This window comes from Staurois parvus, unplaced genomic scaffold (genome assembly GCF_062004578.1).
Source record: "Staurois parvus isolate SC_StPar_1 unplaced genomic scaffold, SC_StPar_1.0 ptg000017l, whole genome shotgun sequence".
Lineage (NCBI taxonomy): Eukaryota > Metazoa > Chordata > Amphibia > Anura > Ranidae > Staurois > Staurois parvus.
Window position 1 is genome coordinate 19,322,683 of NW_028317813.1, and position 25,124 is coordinate 19,347,806.

At 41.1% G+C, this 25,124-nt stretch overlaps 1 protein-coding gene across 2 annotated transcripts in view; it reads left to right on the top strand.

The window, feature by feature from the left end:
• LRP1 (LDL receptor related protein 1) overlaps window positions 1–11,753 on the top strand; it is a 441,174-nt gene extending 429,421 nt beyond the window's left edge. For both annotated transcript variants that reach the window (XM_089681129.1, XM_089681140.1), the window contains exons 85-89: window positions 221–325; window positions 3,401–3,465; window positions 6,895–6,988; window positions 7,765–7,909; window positions 8,513–11,753. In XM_089681129.1, the coding sequence (XP_089537255.1) occupies window positions 221–325; window positions 3,401–3,465; window positions 6,895–6,988; window positions 7,765–7,909; window positions 8,513–8,653 (550 nt within the window). In that variant the 3' untranslated portion in view covers window positions 8,654–11,753. The remainder of the gene's footprint in view (window positions 1–220; window positions 326–3,400; window positions 3,466–6,894; window positions 6,989–7,764; window positions 7,910–8,512) is intronic.
• Window positions 11,754–25,124: the final 13,371 nt, after the last annotated feature.

Genomic DNA, 25,124 nt, shown 5'->3' on the forward strand with positions numbered 1-25,124 from the left:
AGTATTATAATAGTAGTTGCATTTAAATTGACCCCATAATATAAACTTAATGCAGTTTCAGAAACCATTCTTTATACCTCTTTTGTATGCAAGGGAAAGATTACATATAAAATAAATAAGTAAAGTTTAGTGTTGCAGCTGTTTGACATATAGTCAGACCAAAACTGTTCTTAATTTATATAAGGTTGACTGTTTCCATGTACATTTCATATTTTTAAAGGTGTACTGATGGACGGGTAGCCAAGTCTTGCTTGACATGTGACAATTACTGTCTGAATGGAGGAATATGCAGTATCAACCGTTACACTGAGATGCCAGAGTGCCAGTAAGTACCAAGTGGGAATTGGGAAATTATGCTCAAAGCCAACATCAGTTAAAGTGTATGTCAGGGCAAAATTAAACCAGTTATATGCATTACATCTCTACACATATCCCCATTTGTAGTCTCTTCAGAAACACTACAAGTACAGAAAATACCTATTGATTTTATCAGAAACCCAGCAAGATGCTAACTTCCTGTAATGAGCTGTGAGCTGCCTCTATTGTACTGAAATTCCAAGCAGTATTGTCAGTCTTGCATGATTTCTCACTGGTAGAGTAGAGGGAGTGTTGTGTACTCCAGCAGAAGAGAACTGGGCAGGGTGGATAACACTGCTTGGAATTCAGTGCAGCAGTCAGAATTGTCAGCTAAGTACAGGACATTAGGAGCAGGCTAACAGATTTTTAAAGAGACAAAATGCGAGGAAATTTGCATGTATTGCAGAGATGTATTACATATACAGTGGGGCAAAAAAGTATTTAGTCAGCCACCAATTGTGCAAGTTCTTCCACTTAAAAAGATGAGAGAGGCCTGTAATTGGCATCATAGGTAGACCTCAACTATGAGAGACAAAATGAGAAAAAAAATCCAGACAATCACATTGGTTGATTTGGAAAGAATTTATTTGCAAATTATGGTGGAAAATAAGTATTTGGTCACCTACAAACAAGCAAGATTTCTGCAATAGGCAAGCAGCTTGGTGTGAACAAATCAACTGTGGGAGCAATAATTAGAAAATGGAAGACATACAAGACCACTGATAATCTCCCTTGATCCTAGATTGTAAGCTCGTAAGAGTAGGGCCCTCTTACCCCTCGTACGTTGTTTGTTGTTGTTGTACTGTGCCATGTATTGTCCCCCCTATTGTACAGCGCTGAGCAAACCCTTTGGCGCTATATAAACTCGTAGTAATAATAATAATAATAATAATCTGGGGCTCCACGCAAGATCTCACCCCGTGGGGTCAAGATGATCACAAGAACGGTGAGCAAAAATCCCAGGACCACACGGGGGGACCTAGTGAATGACCTGCAGAGAGCTGGGACCAATGTAACAAAGGCTACCATCAGTAACACACTACGCCGCCAGGGACTCAGATCCTGCAGTGCCAGACGTGTCCTCCTGCTTAAGCCAGTACATGTCTGGGCCCGTCTGAAGTTTGCTAGAGAGCATTTGGATGATGGAGAAGAGGATTGGGAGAATGTCATATGGTCAGATGAAACCGAACTGTCTGGTAGAAACACAACTCGTCGTGTTTGGAGGAGAGAGAATGCTGAGTTGCATCCAAAGAACACCATACCTACTGTGAAGCATGGGGGTGGCAACATCATGCTTTGGGGCTGTTTCTCCGCAAAGGGACCAGGACGACTGATCCATGAACAGGACAGAATGTACGGGGCCATGTATCGTGAGATTTTGAGTGCAAACCTCCTTCCATCAGCAAGGGCATTGAAGATGAAACGTGGCTGAGTCTCCCAACATGACAATGATCCCAAACATACCGCCCGGGTAACGAAGGAGTGGCTTCATAAGAAGCATTTTAAGGTCCTGGAGTGGCCTAGCCAGTCTCCAGATTTCAACCCTATAGAAAACCTTTGGAGGGAGTTGAAAGTCCGTGTTGCCGAGCAACAGCCCCAAAACATCACTGCTCTAGAGGAGATCTGCATGGAGGAATGGGCCAACATACCAGCAACAGTGTGTGCCAACCTTGTGAAGACTTACAGGAAACGTCTGACCTCTGTCATTGCCAACAAAGAATATATAACAAAGCATTGAGATGAACTTTTGATATTGACCAAATACTTATTTTCCACCATAATTTGCAAATAAATTCTTTCCAATTCAGCCAATGTGATTGTCTGGATTTTTTTTCTCATTTTGTCTCTCATAGTTTAGGTCTACCTATGATGCCAATTACAGGCTTCTCTCATCTTTTTAAGTGGGAGAACTTGCACAATTGGTGGCTGACTAAATACTTTTTTGCCCCACTGTAGTTTTTGCCTAGACATACACTGTAACACCATTTTAGTAGGCTATAATTGCAGGGGGCTGGTTCATTCATACACTCACAGAACTAATCTTGCCTTATTAGAAAGTACTTTTAATTATGTTTTAGAAGCAGTAGTTCCTCAACCATTATGTTACAGAGAGAGGGTGCTGAGGGTGGAAATGTTCTGTAGTCCAGGAGAAGAGAACTGGGCAAGGCTGGCATCACTGCTTGGGATTTCAGGGCAGCAGAGATATCTTTGCCAGCTTAAACAGGAAATTAGCCACTCAATGTATTTCTGGCAGATCAACAGGTATTTTTCCTTAATATTTTAAAGGAATAAAAGAAAGGCGACCGTAAGGTCAAAGGATTCCCCAGGGGATTTTAGAGGCAGAAGATATGAAACATGAAATATATTTAAAAAAAGTAATCAATGTTTATTATTAATTCAAAAAAAATGGCCAATGGGACAAAGGTAAAATACAATATGATACACCAAATAATTGAACCAGCATATACCCAAGTGTATTTAGAAATACAACGATATAGATACATGTCTTGCTTGGCGATAATAAAATCTTCCCATAGTTCCCAACATGTTTCGGAATGGAGTTCCTTCTTCAGGGGAAATTACTGGTATAATGATACTACAATACAATAATGTCATATCAGTAATTATATACAATCAAGTTTACAGTATATATACACATTGTAAACGGATGTATAGCACGGCAGAAAAAAACTTTCATTATTGGCTCATTATCAGTTTCATTTTAAAGGGATAAAACATAGGGAAATGGTGTATGTAATTTGGAGATGTGCTGCATTTCTTTTAATTTTACCCAGACATTCACTTAAAAAAAAATAAACAGTGTTCACAAAAAAGTGAATTTAAAGATCATGATTTAAATTAAACCTATAGGACTGAGATAATATTGCAAGAAAAGATCGTCGTTACTGTAGTGATAATAATGCAGACACGTAAGAAGACATGTATCCTGTAATGATCAGTTTTAATGTGATATACAGCTGATATTTACAATTTTATGTGTAGAATACATCTTCCTGTATGTAACTTTACATTGTCTTTCTAGGTGTCCATCTGACAGAACTGGTCCAACATGTGAACAATTTGTAGGACAGTCACAACCAACATCAAGTAAGTGAATATCTTTGCGGTTTTATGCCTGTGCACAAAGCTTTGTGCCAAATACTATTGGGTTAGTACAGGATTTATGAGTAAGGTGAATTTGCTTTTCTATTTGGTCTGGTGATAACGTGGTCTGTAAGTCATCTTCCCACTTTTTATTGAAGGGTTGAGAGTAGTCCAAGCCTGGGTTTGTCAGTGCTGGAGAAAGTTTAGATAATGTATGTCTCATGGAACCTCTCTCAGTGCAATGAGTTTTAAAATGTATCAATGCGTCTAGGTGTCCTTTTTGACAGAAGAGGTCCAGCGTTTGGACTTTTTATAGGATAGCCATAACCAACATTAGGAAGTATATACACTGCATTGCCAAAAGTATTGGGACACCTGCCTTTACATGCACATGAACTTTAATGGCATCGCAGTCTTAGTCTGTAGGGATCAATATTGAGTTGGCCCACCCTTTGCAGCTATAACAGCTTCAACTCTTCTGGGAAGGCTGTCCACAAGGTTTAGGAGTGTGTCTATGGGAATGTTTGACCATTCTTCCAGAAGTGCATTTGTGAGGTCAGGCACTGATGTCGGATGAGAAGGCCCGGCTTGCAGTCTCCGCTCTAATTCATTCAAAAGGTGTTCTGTCAGGTTGAGGTCAGGACTCTGTGCAGACCAGTCAAGTTCCTCCACCACAAACTTGCTCATCCATGTCTTTATGGACCTTGCTTTGTGCACTGGTGCGCAGTTATGTTGGAACAGGAAGGGGCCATCCCCAAACTGTTCCCACAAGGGGGCATGAAATTGTCCAAAATGTCTTGGTATGACGACGCCTTAAGAGTTCTCTTCAGTGGAACTAAGGGGCCAAGCCCAACCTCTGAAAAACAACCCCACACCATAATCCCCCCTCCACCAAACTTTACACTTGGCAAAATGTAATTAGGAAAGTACTGTTCTCCTGGAAACCATCAAACCCAGACACATCCATCTGATTGCGAGACAGAGAAGCAGGATTCATCACTCCAAGGAACATGTCTTCACTGTTCTAGAGTCCAGTGACGGTGCGCTTTACACCACTGCATCAGATGCTTTGCATTGCACTTGGTGATGTAAGGCTTTGATGCAGCTGCTCAGCCATGGAAACCCATGAAGCTCTCTACGCACTGTGCTAATCTGAAGGGCACACAAAGTTTGGATGTCTTTAGCTATTGACTCTGTAGACAGTTGGCGACTTCTGCGCACTATGTGCTGCAGCATGTGCTGGCCCCACTGGAAAGAGTGAAGATTGCTTTGGTAATGAAAATAATTAACATAAGTAAACATAGGCAGGATTTTATGATTATTCTCTCCCATTGTCATGCCTTAGCTGCCTGGGTTTTTACTAATTCTATGTAATAGGGGTTCTAGTGTTAGGATCAAAGTCAGTGGTGGTGGTGGGGGGAACCATGTCTGGTACAGTTGTGTATCAGAAAGGAGTCACATAAAATACCATTTGCCTTATGTTGGTTTTGAGTACATAGCCATAATAAGAGAAATCATTGACTCACAATCCTGTATGCTTAAAAACTTCACCCAGGAAACTCCAGTCAAGACAATCAAAGGCCTTCTCTGCATCAGTAGAAAGAAGCAGGAGTCTGTGTTTTATATGGTAGTTCTAGGGTGTGGATATTGCTGTGGAGGTCATTTACTTTAGTCAGTTTTTGTTTCTTCTCTGGAGCCATGAGAAGTCTCCTTACAAAAGGTTTGTGTGCTGTCCACACAGTAATCGAGTCCATTTCAGAAATAGTGTTTATTGTAAAATATTCATTTAGACTCCACTGTTTGTCACTGATGGGCATATGAGGGATACAAAGATCTATGGATACAGGGGCATGATATGAAAATTTTATGTTTCCTATAGGGTATTAGGGAAATTGAGATCACCATGTTTCACTAAAGAAAAAAGTTAATATGTGTATAGTGTTCGTAAGTGTGGGAATAAAATGTGTACTCTGATATTTGCATGGTGATTCCTCCAAACATTCCATAGCTGGTGGGTATGTGGTAAGGATTGTGCTGGGTTAAGAGAGGCATGGGTCTGGTGGGTCATTTTTAATAATGGCTCTGGTGAATCTTTGCCTTACATGTTGATATTTATAGGTGCATATACAGTATATTGGGAGATATTGTCTACACAATGAGATAAAATAATCTTTGAAAACATCACTCTTATTAGTAGTTTTAAGCAGTTTGTGAAATTAAGTTAAAAAGCAGATTCTGCACTTTATATGTTAGTTTAATCTATCTTTTTGTAGCAACCCTTTGTTTTGGTTTAATTCTGACTCCCATGAAATACTGGGAAAATTAGAGGCAAGTGAATGGCAGCCACACAGACTGTGTCATCATGGTAATAACAACACAGATTCGGGATCACTACATTTTAGGTGGTGATCTTTAAGGTGACCCAGTCACTACAGAGTCTAAAGTAATATAACGCTAGCCAGTAAAAGAAGATGCCATATACATGGCTTTCCAGCCGCCTGTGTGTTAAAATTTAGATGCACACATTTATGATCTCTGGCCGCTGTAGATATTTGATACTTCAGTGTGTGTGAATACCTGCTCCTCTTGCTTCATGCTTACCAGTGGGTGGAAGGAATCATAGTGTGAAGCAAAGGAGCAGGCATTCAACACACCTGGATGTACCATATACCTGCAGTGGATGATTAGCATCATGGCATAATTTTAACACACTGTCCTCTGGAAGTTTAACTACGTAAGCATCCTCATTTACATGCTGGCTTTATTTTACTTTAACTCTGTAGTGACAGGGTCACTTTAATCACCCTTAATTGTCTGCTCATAAAAACACAGTTAAAGTGATAGAAAAGCTAAAAAACATTTTTTTACCTTAATGCATTCTTTGCATTAAGGAAAAAAAAAGTTTTATATTCCTCTGTCCTCGCCCTTCCCTGTGTGAAGGGGATAAGAGGAGAGAAGAGATAAGCCCTGTGCATGGCTCCATCTCCTCTCCCCTCTTTTCCTATTCACACAGCACCTGAGCAGCATCGGGAGCTGTTAACTCCTGCTGCTATCAGTCAAATGCAGTGAGTGGGAAGTGGGGCTACATCACGCAGCGTGTGTCTATGGGGTGTGGCTCCATAGACACACAGCTCGAGAGTGAGCAGACACTGTGTGTCCCCATAGCAAACAGCTTGCCATGGGAACACACGAAGAGGAGGAGGAGCCAAGAACGCCTTCAGGGGACCCAAGAAGAGGAGGATAGGGGGCACTCTGTGCAATGCCACTGCACAAAGCAGGTGAGTATAACATGTTTTGTTGTTTTATTTTTATTTTTTTTTTATTTGAATTTAGTAACACTTTAAGTAAGAAACAAAAAGAAATCTTATTTCATCTACACCTAATTCTTAATGCAGTGACTAATGCTTTCTCTATTTGTTGTATTTTCTGCAGAGGCTACTTCCATTGTAATTCCAATTGTGGTAATACTGTTACTGCTCCTTCTTGGAATTGGAATATTTGCCTGGTACAGACACAGGATGAGCGGGTAAAAACAACTAATTTATAAATGACATTAGTGATCTCCTGCAATGGCTGTGTATGTTTGTGAATGTAAAAAATAAATGTGATAAAATATTTCTTACATACTGTTTGTACCATTAGCTACAATACATTAATAGTACTTGTGATTCTCCTTGTGGTGTAAGATAAGTATTAATCACACTAGTGAAAATATTTCTTGACACCTCTTGTATGATCAAATTTATGGTATTTAATGACGTTATAATACTATGAGAATTATTGTATTATGAGTGGTGCAGCATTTAGAGCTGCCACAGTATCAGCATTTGATACACCTGTGTTGCAAAGGATGTGTTTTATATCCCACACATTGCAGTAATATTTGGAGACTTCCCTATATTATAAGGTTTGCAGTATATACTCCAGATAAAATAACACTGCTGGGTACCTCTGTATTGTGGAGTAGACTATTTACCTTGGCTACAATCATACTACTGTGTATTCCCTGTATTGTGAGGTACTGTATGTAATGTTTGTATACAGCAGTAGTATTCTTATTTACCCCTTTCTTGTGAAGAATGCAATATTTACTACAGATACAGTAAAACTCAGTATAGTCTCTGTACTGTAAACTAAGTAATATTTATACCCATTATGAGCATATTTCTAGGAGGCCACTATGCAGAGGTTCCACCTTTAAAATCTGCTGTTAGAGACTCTCTTATATTGTCTACTATATACCATCAGCTATAATATTTCTGTAGACTTCTCTTCAATTAGTGATAGGAAATGTTTTCACAGGGCCAAAGGTTTCCAGCACCAGCGAATGACCAACGGAGCAATGAATGTAGAGATCGGCAACCCAACCTACAAAATGTATGAAGGCGAGCCAGACGATGATGTGGGAGAATTGATCGATGCAGACTTCACTTTAGACCCAGATAAGGTAAAATTACCCAAAATTTTGTTGGCTGTCTAAGTGCTCCTACATTAACTATTGCTGGCTAGTCAGATCTTCATGACCTCATGGATTGATATGTCAGGCCTCTTAGTCCATAACTCCTCTAACCTCTTTCAGGCTTAGATTCATTGCTTTGTTGATGCTGCTTCTTTTCCTTAGCCTCTCTCATCCCATTCTCCTTTTGAAAGCTTCAGAGTCTTTTCCAGGAAGTTTTGTTTTTTCATTTTTTGGCCAAAATTATTTAGATTTTGTGTTGAAATAAGTTCTTTTGATGAGCAATCTAGGTTTATTTGCTTGAACATTTATTGTAACTTTACATCCGTGGCGCCACTTAGGCCCAAGCACAGTCACATGGGGAAGGTCTCATGCTCCCTCCTATACCAAGAAGAGTGCAGATTTGGTTGAATAACTTGCTGGGTAGGGTGGCATATTGGAAAAAACTGTTACTTTGATCTGAATGGGCAAAGTGACAGTATCTCTTTAAATCAATTTACCAGCAGAAAAGCACTGAGTATTACGTGACTGATTAGACAAGAAATAAATGATTGCTAGAATATGTTTTCTCAAAATCCCTTTCTCTCCTTCCAGCCAACAAACTTCACTAACCCAGTCTATGCCACATTGTACATGGGAGCACACAACAGCCGAAATTCTCTAGCAAGCACGGATGAGAAGCGAGAACTGCTGCCTCGTGGAGGAGAGGATGATTTCTCAGACCCACTGGCATAGGGATGAAATTTTAGTAAAAAGAGAAAAAATAGATAAAAAAAACTTTTAATAATTATGGCGAAAACACACACACAACCTAACGGTGTATAAAGTGTATAAATGAAGGACTACTTTTATATTGATCTCAGTATTATAAATATATTTTTTCCTTGCCATTATTTTCTGGAACCTGTCTGAAATCCTTCAGCTCCTTGCCCATACATGCTCGGAACCTGCCTGTAATGGGGCTCTGCAATAAACATAAAGTGGCACACTGCAGACAGGAGAGTTGAAGAGAGATGCTACAGAAGATAAAAAGGAAAGGCAGCTTGTATAGCAAAGAAGACAAATTATACATCAACAAGAGGGGGTGCTTTTATATTTTCAAGGGCTGGCCTTTTAAACAAGACTGTTACGTTATTTTATTCACTTCAAGAATTATCAGAATGGTACAAAGTAAATGGAGCAAAACGTGCCAGGCGAGCTCTTTCCATTACTTTCTGTTTTCTTTTTTTTTTTTTTCGTTATTTGCTTTATGTTTTTAGCTACAGCATACCGTAAATAACAATCATTTTACAAATTTTAATTTTTTTTTAACGATGTGAAGAAGAGAGAGCAGTGCCATTTTTCAGGCTGAGCCTTTTGGAGAGAGAGAAGTATAATTCCTGGGTGTTACTGGTTTTGTGCAAAGTGACTCTGAACACCTTCACTGCCGCAAGTGGACCAGGAGCTGTTACCCACATGTATGTCATGCAGGAAATTGGAAAGCCTCACGTCTGAAGTCATAACCACAAAAACTCCCAATACGGGCAACAGGGTCCATGCATCTTCCCCAACACCTGAGGAGCTTCTTCTACAAATCTTACTGTGCCTGCTTACTGGAGAACCAGAAAAACAATCCCTTTTCTAGCTGGAGGAACAACTCCCCCATCCAATGAATGTGTTTTAGCTAAAAAAAAACATAAAAAACTGTATTTTGCTTCCAGTAGCTTCAAGTTTATAGCGTTTAAGGGCTTTTGTATTCTGTTACTTTGGTTCTGCTGCAGTCATCTTCAGTACTATACAAGTCTAGAAGAAAATGTTTGCTTTTTTCCCTCAGAATCCAGAAAAGAAGAGGGATGGATGACGGGGAGATTGAAATGATTGTGTATTTTAAAGCAATGCTATGTAATCTCCAAAAATGAATGTGCCCAGGTGTTTTTATTTTCATTTATGTATGTTTCCCAAGCTAAAATGTTTAAAGAAAACCTGACTGTTTTTGTTTTTCAATCTTCAATGATGCATTCACCTTTGTAACACTCTTCTCACTAAACCCCCTTTTATTTTTTTTATTTTTTTTTTTATTATTAATGTCTTAATTGTGATATAAGACTTTATTTCAAGCCCACAAGCCTTCACATAGAACACTTTGGTTATGGATAGCTCACAGGAGCAAAGTAGGTGCACCTTAACAGGTTATCTTAAATTATTTTTAAGAATAGTTTGTGTCTGTAGCGTTGCAACCTTTAAGTGTATCTGTCAGTTAGGTTGGGTGGAGAGTCATTTTATCACTGAAGTAAAAAAAAAACAAAAAACACAACAACGGTACAAAAAAAATAGCTAATGGGAGGTTTGGAAATTGCCTAATTTGCACAATAACTTGGAAATAAAACTTTATTCAGAAAATCACAGCGCTTTTTATCATAATACACCATGTGTATTTTTTAAACTGAAGCACTGTGAGGTTTTATTAAATTTTTACATCTCATCTTACTGTTGCCCTTATTAAATAGCTGCCTTCAGCTGACAAAATGGCTACTTTGTCTGTGTGCATGGCAGGTGTGATAGAAGTAAATGTCTATTAGTTATTTGTGTGATCACTATTTTTTTTCCTGCCTTGTGGCCTTGCAGCACAAAGTTGTACTGACAGTGTAGGGGGTTTACCTGCCTTCAGCTGCCTTGTTGTGTCATGAGTTTACATCACCTTTCCTCTTTTTTTTTTTACATATTTCCCCTACAAATATTATCCTTTGTAGCTACAGCAGAATATTACTTCTGAAAACTTGGCCTTGCTGGAAGTTATGGGAGATTGGACAGATATCCTGGTCAGGTTTGGGTGGCAGTGTGAGGACAGGGTCACATTAATACTGACGCGTTTAAGTGATTCTGCTTTAGCACAATGTTCTAATTAATTCTTCACTATACGTTGTTGAATTTGCACATAGAGCAGCACAGTATTACAGGGAGAAATTGTGCTATGGATATTTATGTATATGAAGGTATAAACCCTTCATAAGAAAGCACTTTGGCATTGTGCACACATAGTTTAGTGTATTAGTATGCTGTAGTTGCTCTCCACCTTTTCTACCACCAGACAGAAGATGGGTCAGGTATTTGAGGGCAAAATCCATTACAACAAGAAGCTTTTCACTAATCTGAAAACACAGTAATATAAGCCATTTCCATAATACAAAATGTAATATTCAAAAAGAGAGGCTATTACTCTAAACACATAAAAATAAAATGCACACCTAAAGTCAAGTGAGTGCTTCAGCAGAATTTGATATTAAATAAATATATGGTTAATATGGGTTTTGTAGTTTCATTGAATTCTAGACCATGAAAAACCCAGCCATATTAGATCATGGACAGCATAGAACATGTTTCTCTTTGTTCAAAACAATGTTGCACTATAAGCCTTACAATGTTAAGTAATATTCCACCGTTGTCGCTCATCATACTTCATGGAATGGAAATGTTCAAGATTATTTTTAGCACAAAAGCTTAATTTTTTTATTTTTTTTAGAACAGGAACACATTCCATGTGATACACCAGCACACCCTTCCAAATTCAACTCAGCCAATGGCCTTTGTAAGAAATGCTTTTTTTTCAGTCACATCCAGGAAATCTATTTTTTTTTCTCATTTTATTTTCTCAGATGTGCTAAAAGATATGTTATGTTCACATACAGTATTTTTTTATTTGTTAAATCTGGAAAGCACTCATTTCAAAATGTTTTATTGGGCTGATTTGAGGGAGGCAGGGTTACAAAAAAAAGAGTTTTAATAATTTTTGCTGGATTACTTTACAACTTAAATAACACAGAATATTGTTATAAATAAAATTGAAAATTATACTGAAGTTTGTTTTACTTTTTTATCATAACATTTGCATGACTCTGGAATAGAATTTTGTGGAAAACCAGAAGGTAAGCAAAGGGGCATATTTACAACTCCACACTTAATTGGTCATTAACTTCCAGGTATTTGCTGCCAGATGCTGAGGATGTGAGACATTTATAAAGCATATGTGCAGGTAATGTTCATTGCCATTCACTCAAATTCTGCAATGGGAAATCCAGGTTCTGCCATTGATTGTTTGGAGACAATAATCCTTTTCAAACACATTTTATCTGATCAGTGACTTACTATTGATCCTTTGATTGCTTGTTGCCAAACCTTTTTTGTTGCACAGAAATAGGATTTCTCTTTTGTTCATTGATGAACACAGCTTCCTTATACTTGACCATATGGTTATAGTGCCACCTACAGGAGGGAAACACTAGGCAGAAAAAGAAATTTAGCAATGCCTATGGGTATAAACACCCTCTCTGCTATAGGCCAACCATTTGTTTTCTGCCTAATGTTTCAGGAGTAAGGACCTAGTTCCCTGCTAGGACCTTTGGTTTCATAGCTTGTATACCTTTTCTCCTTTTTCTGGGAGATTTCCTGCAGAGATATGCAGTCAATAGCCAGGCTGAATAATCTAGATCCAGTGGTCAACCCAGTCTGGCCAATGAGAGCGCACCGACCTTTAGCCAAGCACTGGGTTGGCCGCGACAAACCACACGTCATTCCTTGCATCCTAAGGAGTTTGCGTTGCACGCCTTAGTTGTGGTTCGGGCAATTTGGAAGAATTTGTCCCCGACAGAGTCCTTTCAGAAGTCAAGATTCTTTTTGTGAGAGAGTCTGGCGGCATTTTCTGCCACCATTTTAGGTGTATTAGGCAAATGCTGATTTAGGCCTATACCAATAAGTGTCAGGTTTCTCCTCTTCCGTAATGGCCACTACTAAGTCGATTAGTACCTCTTGGGCCTTCCAACATCAGGCGTTTGTGTCCCAAATTTGTAAGGTGGCTACTTTGGTCATCTGTGCACACCTTCGCTTTCAGTTCTACAAGGTGGATGTTTTGGCATCTTCAGATGCTTGTTTAGGCAGTAAGATATTGCAGGTGGCTGTTTGAGGTTTTTTGTTCCCTCTTGGGGGAGTAGCCCTTTTGTCTGGGCTCCTGTTTGAACTCCTGTTAGACTATTTTTGCTTTGGTTTCTCTCACCCCTCATCTATTGGCACTGCTTTGGGACATCCCTGTTGCTGAGAATAAGGAATCTGTGTTCGTCAATGAACGAAAGAGAAAATTAGATTTTTTTTTTTGTTACCATAAGATCCCTTTCTCTGAGTTAGTTCATGGACACAGCACCCACCCCTCTGTGGTTGTACTGCTTGTTACTAACTGGTTGGCCTATAGCAGAGATGGGTTTTACACCAGCTAGGACCCATAGGCCCATAGCCGAGTTTAATTTTCTGCCTAGTGTCCTACTCCTGTAGGTGGTGCTGTAACCCTGTGATCCAGAATAAGGAAACTGTGTCCATCAATGAACTCCCAAGAAAGGGATTTTATGGTGAGTAACAAAAATACAGTTTTTAGCCTGCCTCCCTCATTTGCATAATATGGTGTTTACCTCCTGTTCTCAATAAATATGTTCTAACCCTTGTGAATATGTCGATATTAAAACTTTTTTGCCCTCTTAAAGCTGAATTCCAGGTATAAAAAAAAATCAGCATTGTATTTGAAAAATATATTTTTAAGCTCAGCTAATGTAAGTTTTTGAATTTGTCTTCATATCATCCTTCTGCAATAACACTTAGACCAAGAGAGAACCAGCACTAGGAGCCAATCCAGCTCTGCAGATGTGTGTATTAGCAGTGACAATGCTGTCTGGAAGGGGTATACACTCTCACTTTTTCACTGTCTAGTTAACAGACTGGGAAGTTGTTCGGGACTGGGAACTGCATTAGTGGTGAAGGAGCGTTTGAAGCCCTGGACCTAGCAGGAGTGGCTGGATCATAATAGTGGCTGCAGGTAAAACACATATATTTCAGTGAGTATTTAGCTGTTTGCCTGGAGTTTACCACTTGAGTCCTGGTTGCCATTTTAAAATGGCACAGGAACAGTGTCCTTAAAAAAGGCATCCAGATTTAGCACCTTTTGTGGGTCCCGGTGCCATCTCGCACTGGAAACTATGGCTGTCAGTGATGCTAAAAATAGATAAAAATACTCCCATCCCAGATGACTCTCCAGGTTACAATAATGATGCCACATGATCTGGATGACATTTGCGTTTACTGCAAGTATTAAATGTTCTTATAATTCAATGCAGTGTCATGTGCGTTTGTGCTAATTTGTTTTTTTCACAAATTATTTATATCAGATAAGCATGCCCTTGCATAAGAAGGAAAAAGATTTAAAAAAGATACAACCAATTGAAATACAGCCAGTAAGGTAGTATTGACATAAACTCAAGCATATTAAAAATTTTAAAAAAATGCCATCTTAGTCAGAACAAGACCGACCGAAGCCTGCTTACCACATAAGGAGGTTAAACTGTAGGAAGTAGAATGTCCAGAATTTTGAGAGTAACAAAACAGAAAAAGGAGAAGAGAAAAAAAAAAACAACAAAAGAAAAGAAAAAAATTGCCGACTGGAAAGAGACAAAAAAAGATTTAAAAAAAACCTGTGCACTAGGGACAGGACAGAATCCTCCATTGGGGGCCCAAGACATAACTCTGTACAAGTATATTGGTAATATCAATTAGTAGAACAAGAGTACTGCCTATTTTCCTGGATTAAATATTGTAAATTTTTTATTCATGGTTGTGGAGAGTGGCTGTCAACTGCTCTATCTTGTAGATTTCATCAACTCTAGTGAGCCACATCCAAATCAAAGGGGGGGTGTTGTGGATTTCCAAAAGGCCAGAACATATGCTCAAGCCTCAGTAAGGAGCGTTTCAGTGGCACAGCAGTAATCTGCAGAAGATGGCAAATAGGGTTACTCCCTAAGTCCATTGAAGTGAGTTGCCGCATTATTTTATGTACTTTTGCCTTGGCGAAGTAGTGGGCTGCCCCAATAAATATGGGATAGAGAACCCAGACCTTGCTGTCTTTCTTTCACGATATATTTATGTGGTCGGTTTCAGAATAAGTTGTTCGCCCATTTGACATGCCTTTTGTTTTAAAGGAAGAGACTGAGTAGGACCTTCTGTCCTTGTCTAGGCAGACCTTGCCTATGATGACCTATCCTAGATCCAGACACTGAGCATATGGTGCATTGTTTGGACCGTTGATTTGATGACAAACTTAGTGCACCCTTAGCATGTCTCGACCAAGTAACAGCAGGATGTCAGCATTTTTGTCAAGGGCTGGTATTTGGTTGGCTATGTCCTTTTAACTGCCTCCCACCCACCATATAAGGAAATGATGGGTGCAAGGCGGTTCACTCCTTCTGGGAGGACATCATATGACGTCCTCCCACTCCAACCGCACGTGCGTGGTGAGTGGTGGTGCGCTGTGTCCCTGGGACACAGCGGATCAGCAATCAACAGAGCTGAAGACGTCGGCTCTGTCATATGATCAGCTATGTCCAATCACAGCTGATCACATGTAAACAAGGAGATGCCGGTTATCGGCATTTCTCTCCTCATGAGTTGTCACGCTGACAGCTTGTGAGGAGAGGAGAGCCGGTAATCCCATCAGTGGCACCTGTAAGTGTCCATCAATGCCACCTGTCAGTGCCCATCAGTGCCACATATCCGTGCACATCAGTGCCACATATCGGTGCCCATCTGAACTGCCTTTCAGTGCCACATATCAGTGCCGCCTATCAGTGTCGCCTAACAGTGCCATATATGAGTGATGCCTTTCAGTGCCCCTCAGTGATGCCTGTCAATGCCCATCAGTGCCTCCTTTTCAGTGCCCATCACTGCTGCCCCATTAGCGCACATCAGTGAAGTAGAAAAATCACTTATTGACAAAATTTTATTACAAACTAAGAAAAAACTTTATTTTTCTAAATTTTCAGTTGTTTTTGGTTTGTTTATCAAAAAATAAAAAAACCCAGAGGTGAATAAATACCACCAAAAGAAAGTTCTATATGTCTCAAAAAAGCAAAAAAATGTCATATGGGTACGTTGTTTCATGACCGCGCAATTGTCATTCAAAGTGTGACAGCGCTGAAAGCTGAAAATTGGCCTGGGCAGGAAGGGGGTATAAGTGCCCTGTAGGCAAGTGGTTAGGTGAGAATAGTGAAAGGCAGCTTCAGGAGTAGGGATCTCCTCTTTGATGTTTGAAATCTGATTGCACTCAGTGATCGTGGGCAAAGATATTTCCTCATTGACATTCAGAGGAGCAACTACAAGACCACTGGCTCTCCTACCTAAGACTTCTGTAGTGCCGGAACAAGTGCTTAGAGTATAAGGCAGAGCACCTCCAGTTATGTTCAACAGTTCAAAAAACTGTGTTCTTGCAAGAGATCTGTTGCTCTGATCATCCAGAAAGTATACAGTCTTATGGCCTTTTCAGGTTGACCTTTAGGGTATACACGGACCAAGCAGATCTTTGCACAGGATTTGTCACAGAATCCTTCTCCACAGACCTCTGTACATGTAGAGAACACTGAGGTGGTAAGTGCTGCTTGATCAGGGCGCTCCCCGCCTTGCTTTGCCTTAGGAAAATTGTTTGTGAGCGTAATAGAGTTATGCGAATATTGATGAAGAGCTTGCACATGGTCATCACTGTCACACTCTATACATTTGAAACTGATCTCTGTAACTTTCAGGTGTGATGAGATAGCGATAACTCCAATTGTTTTTGAATACGACAGGCAGTGACTCGATCAGATGACACCTTGTAGATCTTGTGAAGTTTATTCCATAAACGGAGAGAATCTTGCAACAATGAACAGTGGATAGGTCAAAAGATCATAATGTGATCTACTCTATAAGACATGAGGCTTGAAGCTCAGACACATTACTGGGAACATGAACAAAGGGGTGGAGTTGTCTATACAGCATGAACTAAACCAAAGGAAAGGGAGGAGTAGAGACAAAATACAAAGAACACTTAAAGGCATATGACAGTCGTGAAACATGACAATGAGCCAGTTTGGGGTGGATCTCCACAGAGGGCAACGGTTTCAGGGATTGCCCCTGTTACTCCCCTTCAGGAGGGCCAGCTGCACTGATTTATTGGCAGCCCTGTGTATTGCCATATTGGTTTGGTTTTTAATAAAATGATGCGCTTAGCGGCGAAAAACATGCATACATCATCCATATTAAGGGGACTATAACTGGGAAGTCAATACTTAGAAGAATCTGGGAGTTCTGGTACATTGTAGACTTCATAAATGCCAAATTGCAGTTTCTAAATCAAGCAAAATATGTTCCTGTATTAGAGCTATTCCTGTATTGGAGGTAAAGACATGAGAGAGAGAGACATCTTGCCAAGAATTGGCAAGACCTTTATTTGGAATATGCAATTCAGGTTTGGGCACCAATTCACAAAAAAGATATTGGGAAACTGGTGCAGGAAAAGACAACTAAGCTGATCAGAGGCATGGAGGACCTCAGGTATCAGAAAGGATTGGCTGAACTGAATGTATTCTACCATGAAAAGATGTATTTAAGGGGGGATATGATCACCATGTATAAATACATAATGCATTTTAAGTAAGTAAGGACTGGCTAATGTGTTAGGAACGTAAGAATGCTCCATTGTTTGATGGAAATGAAAATTATCAACCTACAGAGGACTAAATTTAAAGATACCCACGAAAATTAAAGTGACAAAATGATGCAGCAGGCTAGTCCATTTTGCTGAAATTTCATTGCAGCAATTCACAATGGTACTCAGTAGTTTGTATGGCCACCACGTGCTTGTATGCATGCCTGACAATGTCGGGGCATGCTCCTAATGAGACAACAGATGGTGTCCTGGCGTATTTCCTCCCAGATCTGGACCATGGCATCACTGAGCTCCTGGACTGTGTGAGATGCAACCTGGCGGTGTTCTATTGGATTTAGGTCAGGCGAGCATGGGGGCCATTCTATGGTATCAATTCCTTCATCCTCCGGGAACTGCCTGCATACTCTTGCAACATGAGACCAGGCATTGTCATGCACAAGGAGGAACCCATGACCCTCTGCACCAGCATAGGGTCTGACAATGGGTCCAAGGATTTTATCCCAATACCTAATGACAGTCAGGGTGCCATTGTCTAGCCTGTAGAGTTCTGTGCATCCCTCCATGGATATGCCTCCCCAGACCATCACTGACCCACCACCAAAATAGTCATACTGAACAATGTTAGAGGCAGCATAACATTCTCCACAGCTTCTCCAGACCCTTTCATGTCTGTCACATGTGCTCAGGGTGAACCTGCTCTCATCTGTGAAAAGCACAGGGAGCCAGTGGCAGACCTGGCAATTCTGGTGTTCAGTGGCAAATGCCAATCGAGCTCTATGGTGTCAGGCAGTGAATACAGGGCCTGCTAGAGGATGTCAGGTCCTCAGGCCTCCCTCAAAAAGTCTATTTCTGATTGGTCAGAGACATTCACACCAGTGGCCTGCTGAAGGTCATTTTGTAGGGCTATGACAGTGCTCATCCTGTACCTCCTTGCACAAAGGAGCAGATACCAGTCCTGCTGATGGATTAAGGACCTTCTACGGCCCTGTCCAGCTCTCCTAAAGTAACTGCCTGTCCCCTGGAATCTCCTCCATGCTCTTGAGACTGTGCTGGGAGACACAGCAAACCTGGCAATGGCACATATTATTATTTTTTTTTTAATTCTTTATTTAAGGGATTGCAACATCCAACATAAGAAAAATATGTTGACTACCATGTACATACCCAGCGTAAGATTTCACATATTACAAGGAACATTGTAGAAACTACATAGAAACAGCAACATGTAAATACCGATTATGCACAGATATCTTCCTACCACTCCATCCCCCACAGCCATTTCCTCCTGTACCACTATCCCTTCCGTCCTAGATTGTAAGCTTCAAGGAGCAGGGCCCTCGAACCCCTCGTGTATTGTATTGTTACTGTATTGTCTCATGTACTGTCTCCCACTCTAATGTACAGCGCTGAGCAAACTTTTTGGCGCTATATAAATACTGTATAATAATAATAAACGGACACATACTGCAAGATCAAATCATATAAGACCGCTCTTGCAACAGATACAAGTTTGCTATGTTAGAGTCAAATACGGATGCAGACAGCTAAGGGCGTGCATATCCCCAACCAAAAATTTTTTTTTACAATTTACCAAGACAGAAAAAGGAAGAAAAATGATAAAGGGAGAAAAGGAGAAAAAAAAAACCAAGGAGGGGGGGGGGGCAGAGGAAAGCCTCTGAAGGAACCTGGAGGGTGCGCGTCTCAACTTCTTTCCAAGGAAAAATCTTATAGGAGACTACGCTAGTCATATTCATATGTATTGCATGTATTCATCGGAGAAACAAAAGAGATTCCAATAAAACCACTTGGTCTTATGTTCCTCATGCTTGTCTTGCAGGGTTGAGGTCAGGTCTTCCAATTGCTCTATATCATTCACCCTTGCAAGCCAATGGGCAACTGTCGGGGGAGATTTTTGTTTCCATAGGCTAGGAATGCAGGCCCTCTCCGCATTTAACAGGTGTTTCGGAAGAGATTTGTGATATCGCTTCTTCAATAAAGGAGTGAGTTTAAGCAGAATCGCAGCAGGGTTATCTTGCAGTGAGATATCCATAAATTTGTGAATTAGGGCATTCCCAAAAGACATGTTAGAGTACTAACCGACAAACCACATCTCCAACAACAATCAATCTGTTGAGGGTACAATTTTGCAAGGACCAACAGAGTTCTATACCACCGTGTCACTATCTTGTATTTCTGATGGTCTTCGTAACCGAGACACCGCTCCTCTATCCGTCTCCAGGCGAGTACCCGGCGTGATGACATCATCGTGCCAACCCCATCACATATACCCCGTACAAATACAGGTGTATGTGACAGGGTTGGCGCCATAATGTACTTATGTGGACCAGTCACACGTGTAAAGAGCAGATACTGTGTAGAAAGCAGCTGCTGTGTTGAAAGCAGATACTCTGTTAAAAGCAGCTACTGTGTTGAAAGCAGCAGTATTGGAGGTAAAACGACACTTCATGAATTATAATTACTGGGTAAATGTAAAATCATGTACTGTAAATATATAATTACATATTGTTTTTGTGATTAATCACTATGCTTTAATTATGTTCAATTTGCAACAATGAAAATACATCCTGCATATCAGATATTTACATTATGATTCATAATAGTAGCAAAATTACAGTTATGAAGTAGCAATGAAAATAATTTTATGGTTGGGGGTCACCACAACATGAGGAACTGCGGCATTAGGAAGGTTGAGAACCACTGTTGTAGAACCACTGAGTTTGCAATCTTACTACTCATCGTACACCACCGGATTTCTATTGTTTCACGCTGGGGCCATAAAGATGTGCACTTGATTTTTAGAACTGCTCACATATTTATTGCTGAGATTTCACCTTATCACCATCATATCCTGCATTTATTTATGGGACTTTTTCTTGTCATTTTGTGTAGTACATATTGATACCATGTAATACGGATTGCTATTCCATCCGTTTTTTTGGCTATTTTAAATTACGGCACAGGATATACCTTTATTACCATTATTTTATTTATGTGTATTTATTATGACATGTTTAGCTTCATAAAGGGAATGCTCGTGAATAGATTTGCGGACCCTCGAGGTCAGTTTCAACCATATGATCCAAGCCCCTCTTATGCGCACGTTCGATGACATGAAGCTGAGTCAGGAGATCGGACAATGTTTTTGCCCCTTTTCTGCTTGGCCAAGTGGCCATACTTAATCAAAATTCCTCGTATAAAGCACTTATGGGCAGACCATACCGAGAGCAGGTTTTCCACAGAGCCCACATTATTGGCAAAAAATGTGGTAAGTTCTTGAAGTACATCTGCAGCTATGCTTGGATTCTTTAAAAGAGATTCATTGAGTTGCCAAGACAAAGATTTAGGCTGCCGTATGTACCGACAATTCCAAGAAGAACGACGCATGATACCATAGGGCGATATTACCGATTTCTGCCCTGGAGACCTGAGGGATGGTCGAGTGTTTGAGCAGGAAGAAGTCGAGTCTAGAATAGGAGCCATGCATGGAAGAATAGCAGCTAAACTCTTTTTCCTGTGGGTGTAATATCCTCCAGATGTCTACAAGTTGATGGCAATGGAGAGGGTCTAAAAGATAGTCCCTACCCTTCTTCAGTATATAAGAGAAAACCCTTAGAGTCGCGGCGAGGGTCTAGGGTCAGATTGAAATCACCCCCTAAGATCAATGTCCCCTCCAAAAAGAAGTCGAGGGTAGAGAGAAACTTCTCTAAGGTTGGGAGCGGGTCATAGTGGGGCAAGTGAAAGTTTGCAAGGGTAAATGTATGTGTGTAGATACCACATTTGAGATGCAGGAACCTGCCCTCAGGATCCGTGCGGACATTGAGGAATTGCCAGGGAAGGGAGTTCGATATTAGAATGCTGGTGGCCTTGGATTTAGAGAATGGAGATGGGCTACGATAAACTGTTGGAAGGCGTTTGTTATATAGTTTGGGAATTTTGTCAATTTTAAAATGGGTTTCCTGTAGAAAGACTATTTGCACTCTGTCTCTAGAGTTCTGCTAGGTAGCTCGTCCGTTTCTTGGGAGAGTTTAATCCCTTAATGTTCCAAAATAGGATCTTCAATGCTATAGCAGCACCAGGCACAACACGTCAACCCCCTTTCTACTGAAAGTGGAAAAAGAAGAGAAAAAAAAGGGGGAGGGGGAGGAAAGTCAGGTAAGAAGAAGGCAAGGGATTCAGATAAGAAGGGGAAAGGAGAGAATAGACAAAAAAAAATAAAAAATTAGCACAAGATGCAGAAAAATGATACCCTAAAATGCAGTCTCCGTAGAGAAAGTCTACTGCCACCAGGGCAGAGAAGGCCTATAGTGGGAGGTGGTAATGCACTAACAATTACAGAGCCCCAGCCATATGAAACCCCACAGCATGTATGGGGGGTTTCTGTGAGCCAAACTAAGTCATCCCGGGGAGCCTAGTTAAAGATATATCGGTAACCAACAAATGTATACCTTAACATGAAATTACATTAACATTCAGAATACGAATTAACAAATAACTCCTTGAAGGAGAGCTTTGGTATTTCAGGCAAAACTGAGCAGGATAAACCAATAACATAGATCAAATTCAAGTATTGCAGTACCATGTACCTAGCACATGTGTTAGGAGGGTGGTCTCCACCCACCAATTGGCACTACACCTAGGGACCCCCTAGGGCAATGGGGCAAAGCCCCACCACATGCACTCTGGAAGGAATCCCTTTCTCAGGGACCCCCTCGGAGTGAACCATAGTGATGAGAGGTCTCCGAAACGGATAAGGCAATAGGGAACAATTGAAATTAACTATTGATACCAGAGAAATTATAGGGACCAGGGGACACTATCAAAGAGGAAAAATAAGGCAAGGTAGACGGCTCATATGAACTATGAAAAAGTTCCTGTGTAGGACTACGTCTTCAGGATGCATGCCGTTGAGAGTTCCGTTGTCGACCCCTACGGGCCTGTCGGTTGGATCTTTCCCTTTGGGGTTGGCTCCCAGGAGCTCTTGGTAGAGGGTCTGCTGAGGCAGCAGTGGCTAGCCAGTTTGGCACATGGAAAGGATCCAATTCCGCAAAAGCAAAGAGATCTGGCAACTCAGAAGGTCAACGTAGTGAGAACATGTGATTCTCCTTACGAACGATCACATATCGCATGTAGGTTAGACCCGACTCACCAAGCCATTCAAGTAGGGGTTTGATCATCCTGCGCATTAGCAGAGGTTGTCTCGAGACATCAGGCAGTAGATGTACAACTGCATTGTGAAGCACTCTGCAGAATTTCCTCATTTAGGATATAAGAATGTAAACCGCACAGTCCATCTCTAGGCCTATTTGGTAGAGGGTGTTGAGGCCCAAGGGTCCTGTGTACTCTGTCAATAATAATTGACGTGTCCTGTTGACGGTCTGTTGAAAATGGCTGTTACTGTAGATCGAAGCTCTCCCGGTTTTATCGACTCAGGGATCCCGCGGTGCTGGATGTTTTGTCGCCAGCTGCGATTCTCCAGATGATCCAGTGATAGTTGGAGGTGAATAATTTTATCTGGTAGGTTTGCTTGTGAGGATTGAAGGGACTGGATAGAGTGGGACGTAACATCACAATCGTGTTCTACCACCAACAACCGAGAGTCCAGGGCAGATACCTCTTGTTTAATGCCCTGTACCTCACCCCTCAATGCAGTCTCTACCCTGCTTGCAAGTGTCTCAAAGTCAGCTCTGGTAGATAGTTGTTGAAGTAGAGACCATAGAGCCTGTGTTGTAGGTAATTCAGTCATAGGTTGTAGCTCAAAGATAGAGGGCATCAAAGTACTTACAGTGCCCTGAGGGGAACACCTTGGGTCCATGCAGGCTGGTGTCGCTGTCTGGCTGAGGCTAAAGTCCCTTGGAGAGGCCAGGCCCTCATCAGAGCCACATGGTGCCGGGCTGTGCTTGCACAGATTCCTTTCAGGTGTCAGGGAGAACAAGCCAGGGATACAGGGGGAGAGATCGCTTGGCGAGTGAAGGGAGGTAGTAGATATGTGTCCGCTTTCTGCGTATCTTGCTCCGCCAGGACAGGGGCCGTGGGTGCTGCTGCAGTCACAGGGCGGGTTGGTGCCATCTAGGTAGGCTGGCTTTGGAGAAGCCACCAGCCGGGAGCTCTGGTGAAGCACGTCTTCTCGTGGCCATGTTGAGACCATGACCCCCAATGGCACGTATTGATGTGCCATCTTGGAGAAGTGGGACTGCCTGTGCAACCTTTATATGGTCCAGGTATTGCCTCATGCTACCAGTAGGGACAATGACCCTAGCCAAATGCAAAACCAGTGAAAACAGTCAGAAAAGATGAGTAGGAAAAAAAATGTCAGTATAAAACCATTCCTGTTTTGGGGGTCATCTCATTGTTGCCCATCTAGTGCACCTGTTGTTAATTTCATTAAGTACTTGACACTGATTAGCAACCCTCTCTGCTACTTAACTGACCAGATTAATACCCCAGGAGTTGAATTGGCTTGATGCTATACTCTGATTAAAAAGTGTCCCTTTAATTTTTTTGAGCAGTATATATATATATACATTTGTTTTGTTTGAATTGGCTAAAAGTTCATGGTAGAACAGTCTGTAAGTGAATGTCCTTTGAGTCCTGGCTGTCCAGCTGTGGCAGAGCACAGTCTCGCGCCTTTTGGCTTGACTGACTATTAAAATATATATAAGAGGCTTGACAAAAGAAGAGTTCCTCTGAAACGTGTTGCCTAACAACTCTAGTTGTCTTCCTCTAACCTGGAAGAATCTTTGCCATGAGCCATGGGGCCAGCTCTGGTAGCATTGGCTTCACTGCTTCCATCCTTCAGCTGGGAGGCAGGACATTTGCTCTCCTGCCTTAGCTCAAAGTCCTATTACTGGTCACAGGGAGCCATCAGATACTGTTCCCATACAAGTTTTATCACAAGCTGATTCTACTCCATCACTCCTGTAAATGCAACTAATGTTTTCAAAGGCACACTGTTTTAAACCACATCTGAATCTCTGAGCCTTGTTTGTAAATGTATATATATTTGTTCTGACTAGAATTATGGATCTTCCCTGTCCTATTATGTATGGGGCTGCAGGACCTCTATATTAAACTATTCTTGAACCAATCACTCTTTAGTACCAGAATATCTAGAAGTGCAAGTCATAACTTTCACTTTCCTTATATTTCTATTCTTATTGTTTCAGTGCACAGATATATTTCTTGCCTTAGAACAGCATGTGCTGTCCTGGCCAAGGGTCATCAGCCTAGGTTCATTAAAAATGCCTTGGCCTGTCGCGAACGTGCGCACCAGAGGCAGGACGCAGCCTCTATTTTGTTAAGAATCTCCATTTTCTCCCCTCATACTTTCCCCTTCCCTCTCTGAGAGGCACAGTGACATTTGGCCAGTGTGTGTGTGTGTGTGTGTGTGTGTGTGTGTGTGTGTGTTAGCAGTGTCACAGGAGGCCAGAGCCCAGCAGGGGGCTAGGAGCTATAAAATCCCCAAGGGAGCTGGGGCCTCGCTGTCCAAAGAACCTGTGCCATTTAACACCTCGTAAAAAGATAACGCAGCCTTCCCAGGAGTTCAAAAGACATTGAACCAGATAACCTTTTTAAAAATCCATTTTTCCCTTATGTCTCATATCTTGGAATATGAGAGACTTACATAAAAAACAGAATATCGTCAGATTGGCCAAGAGGAGACGAACAGTTTGGTAGGTCACGCTCCTTGTCTCGAAT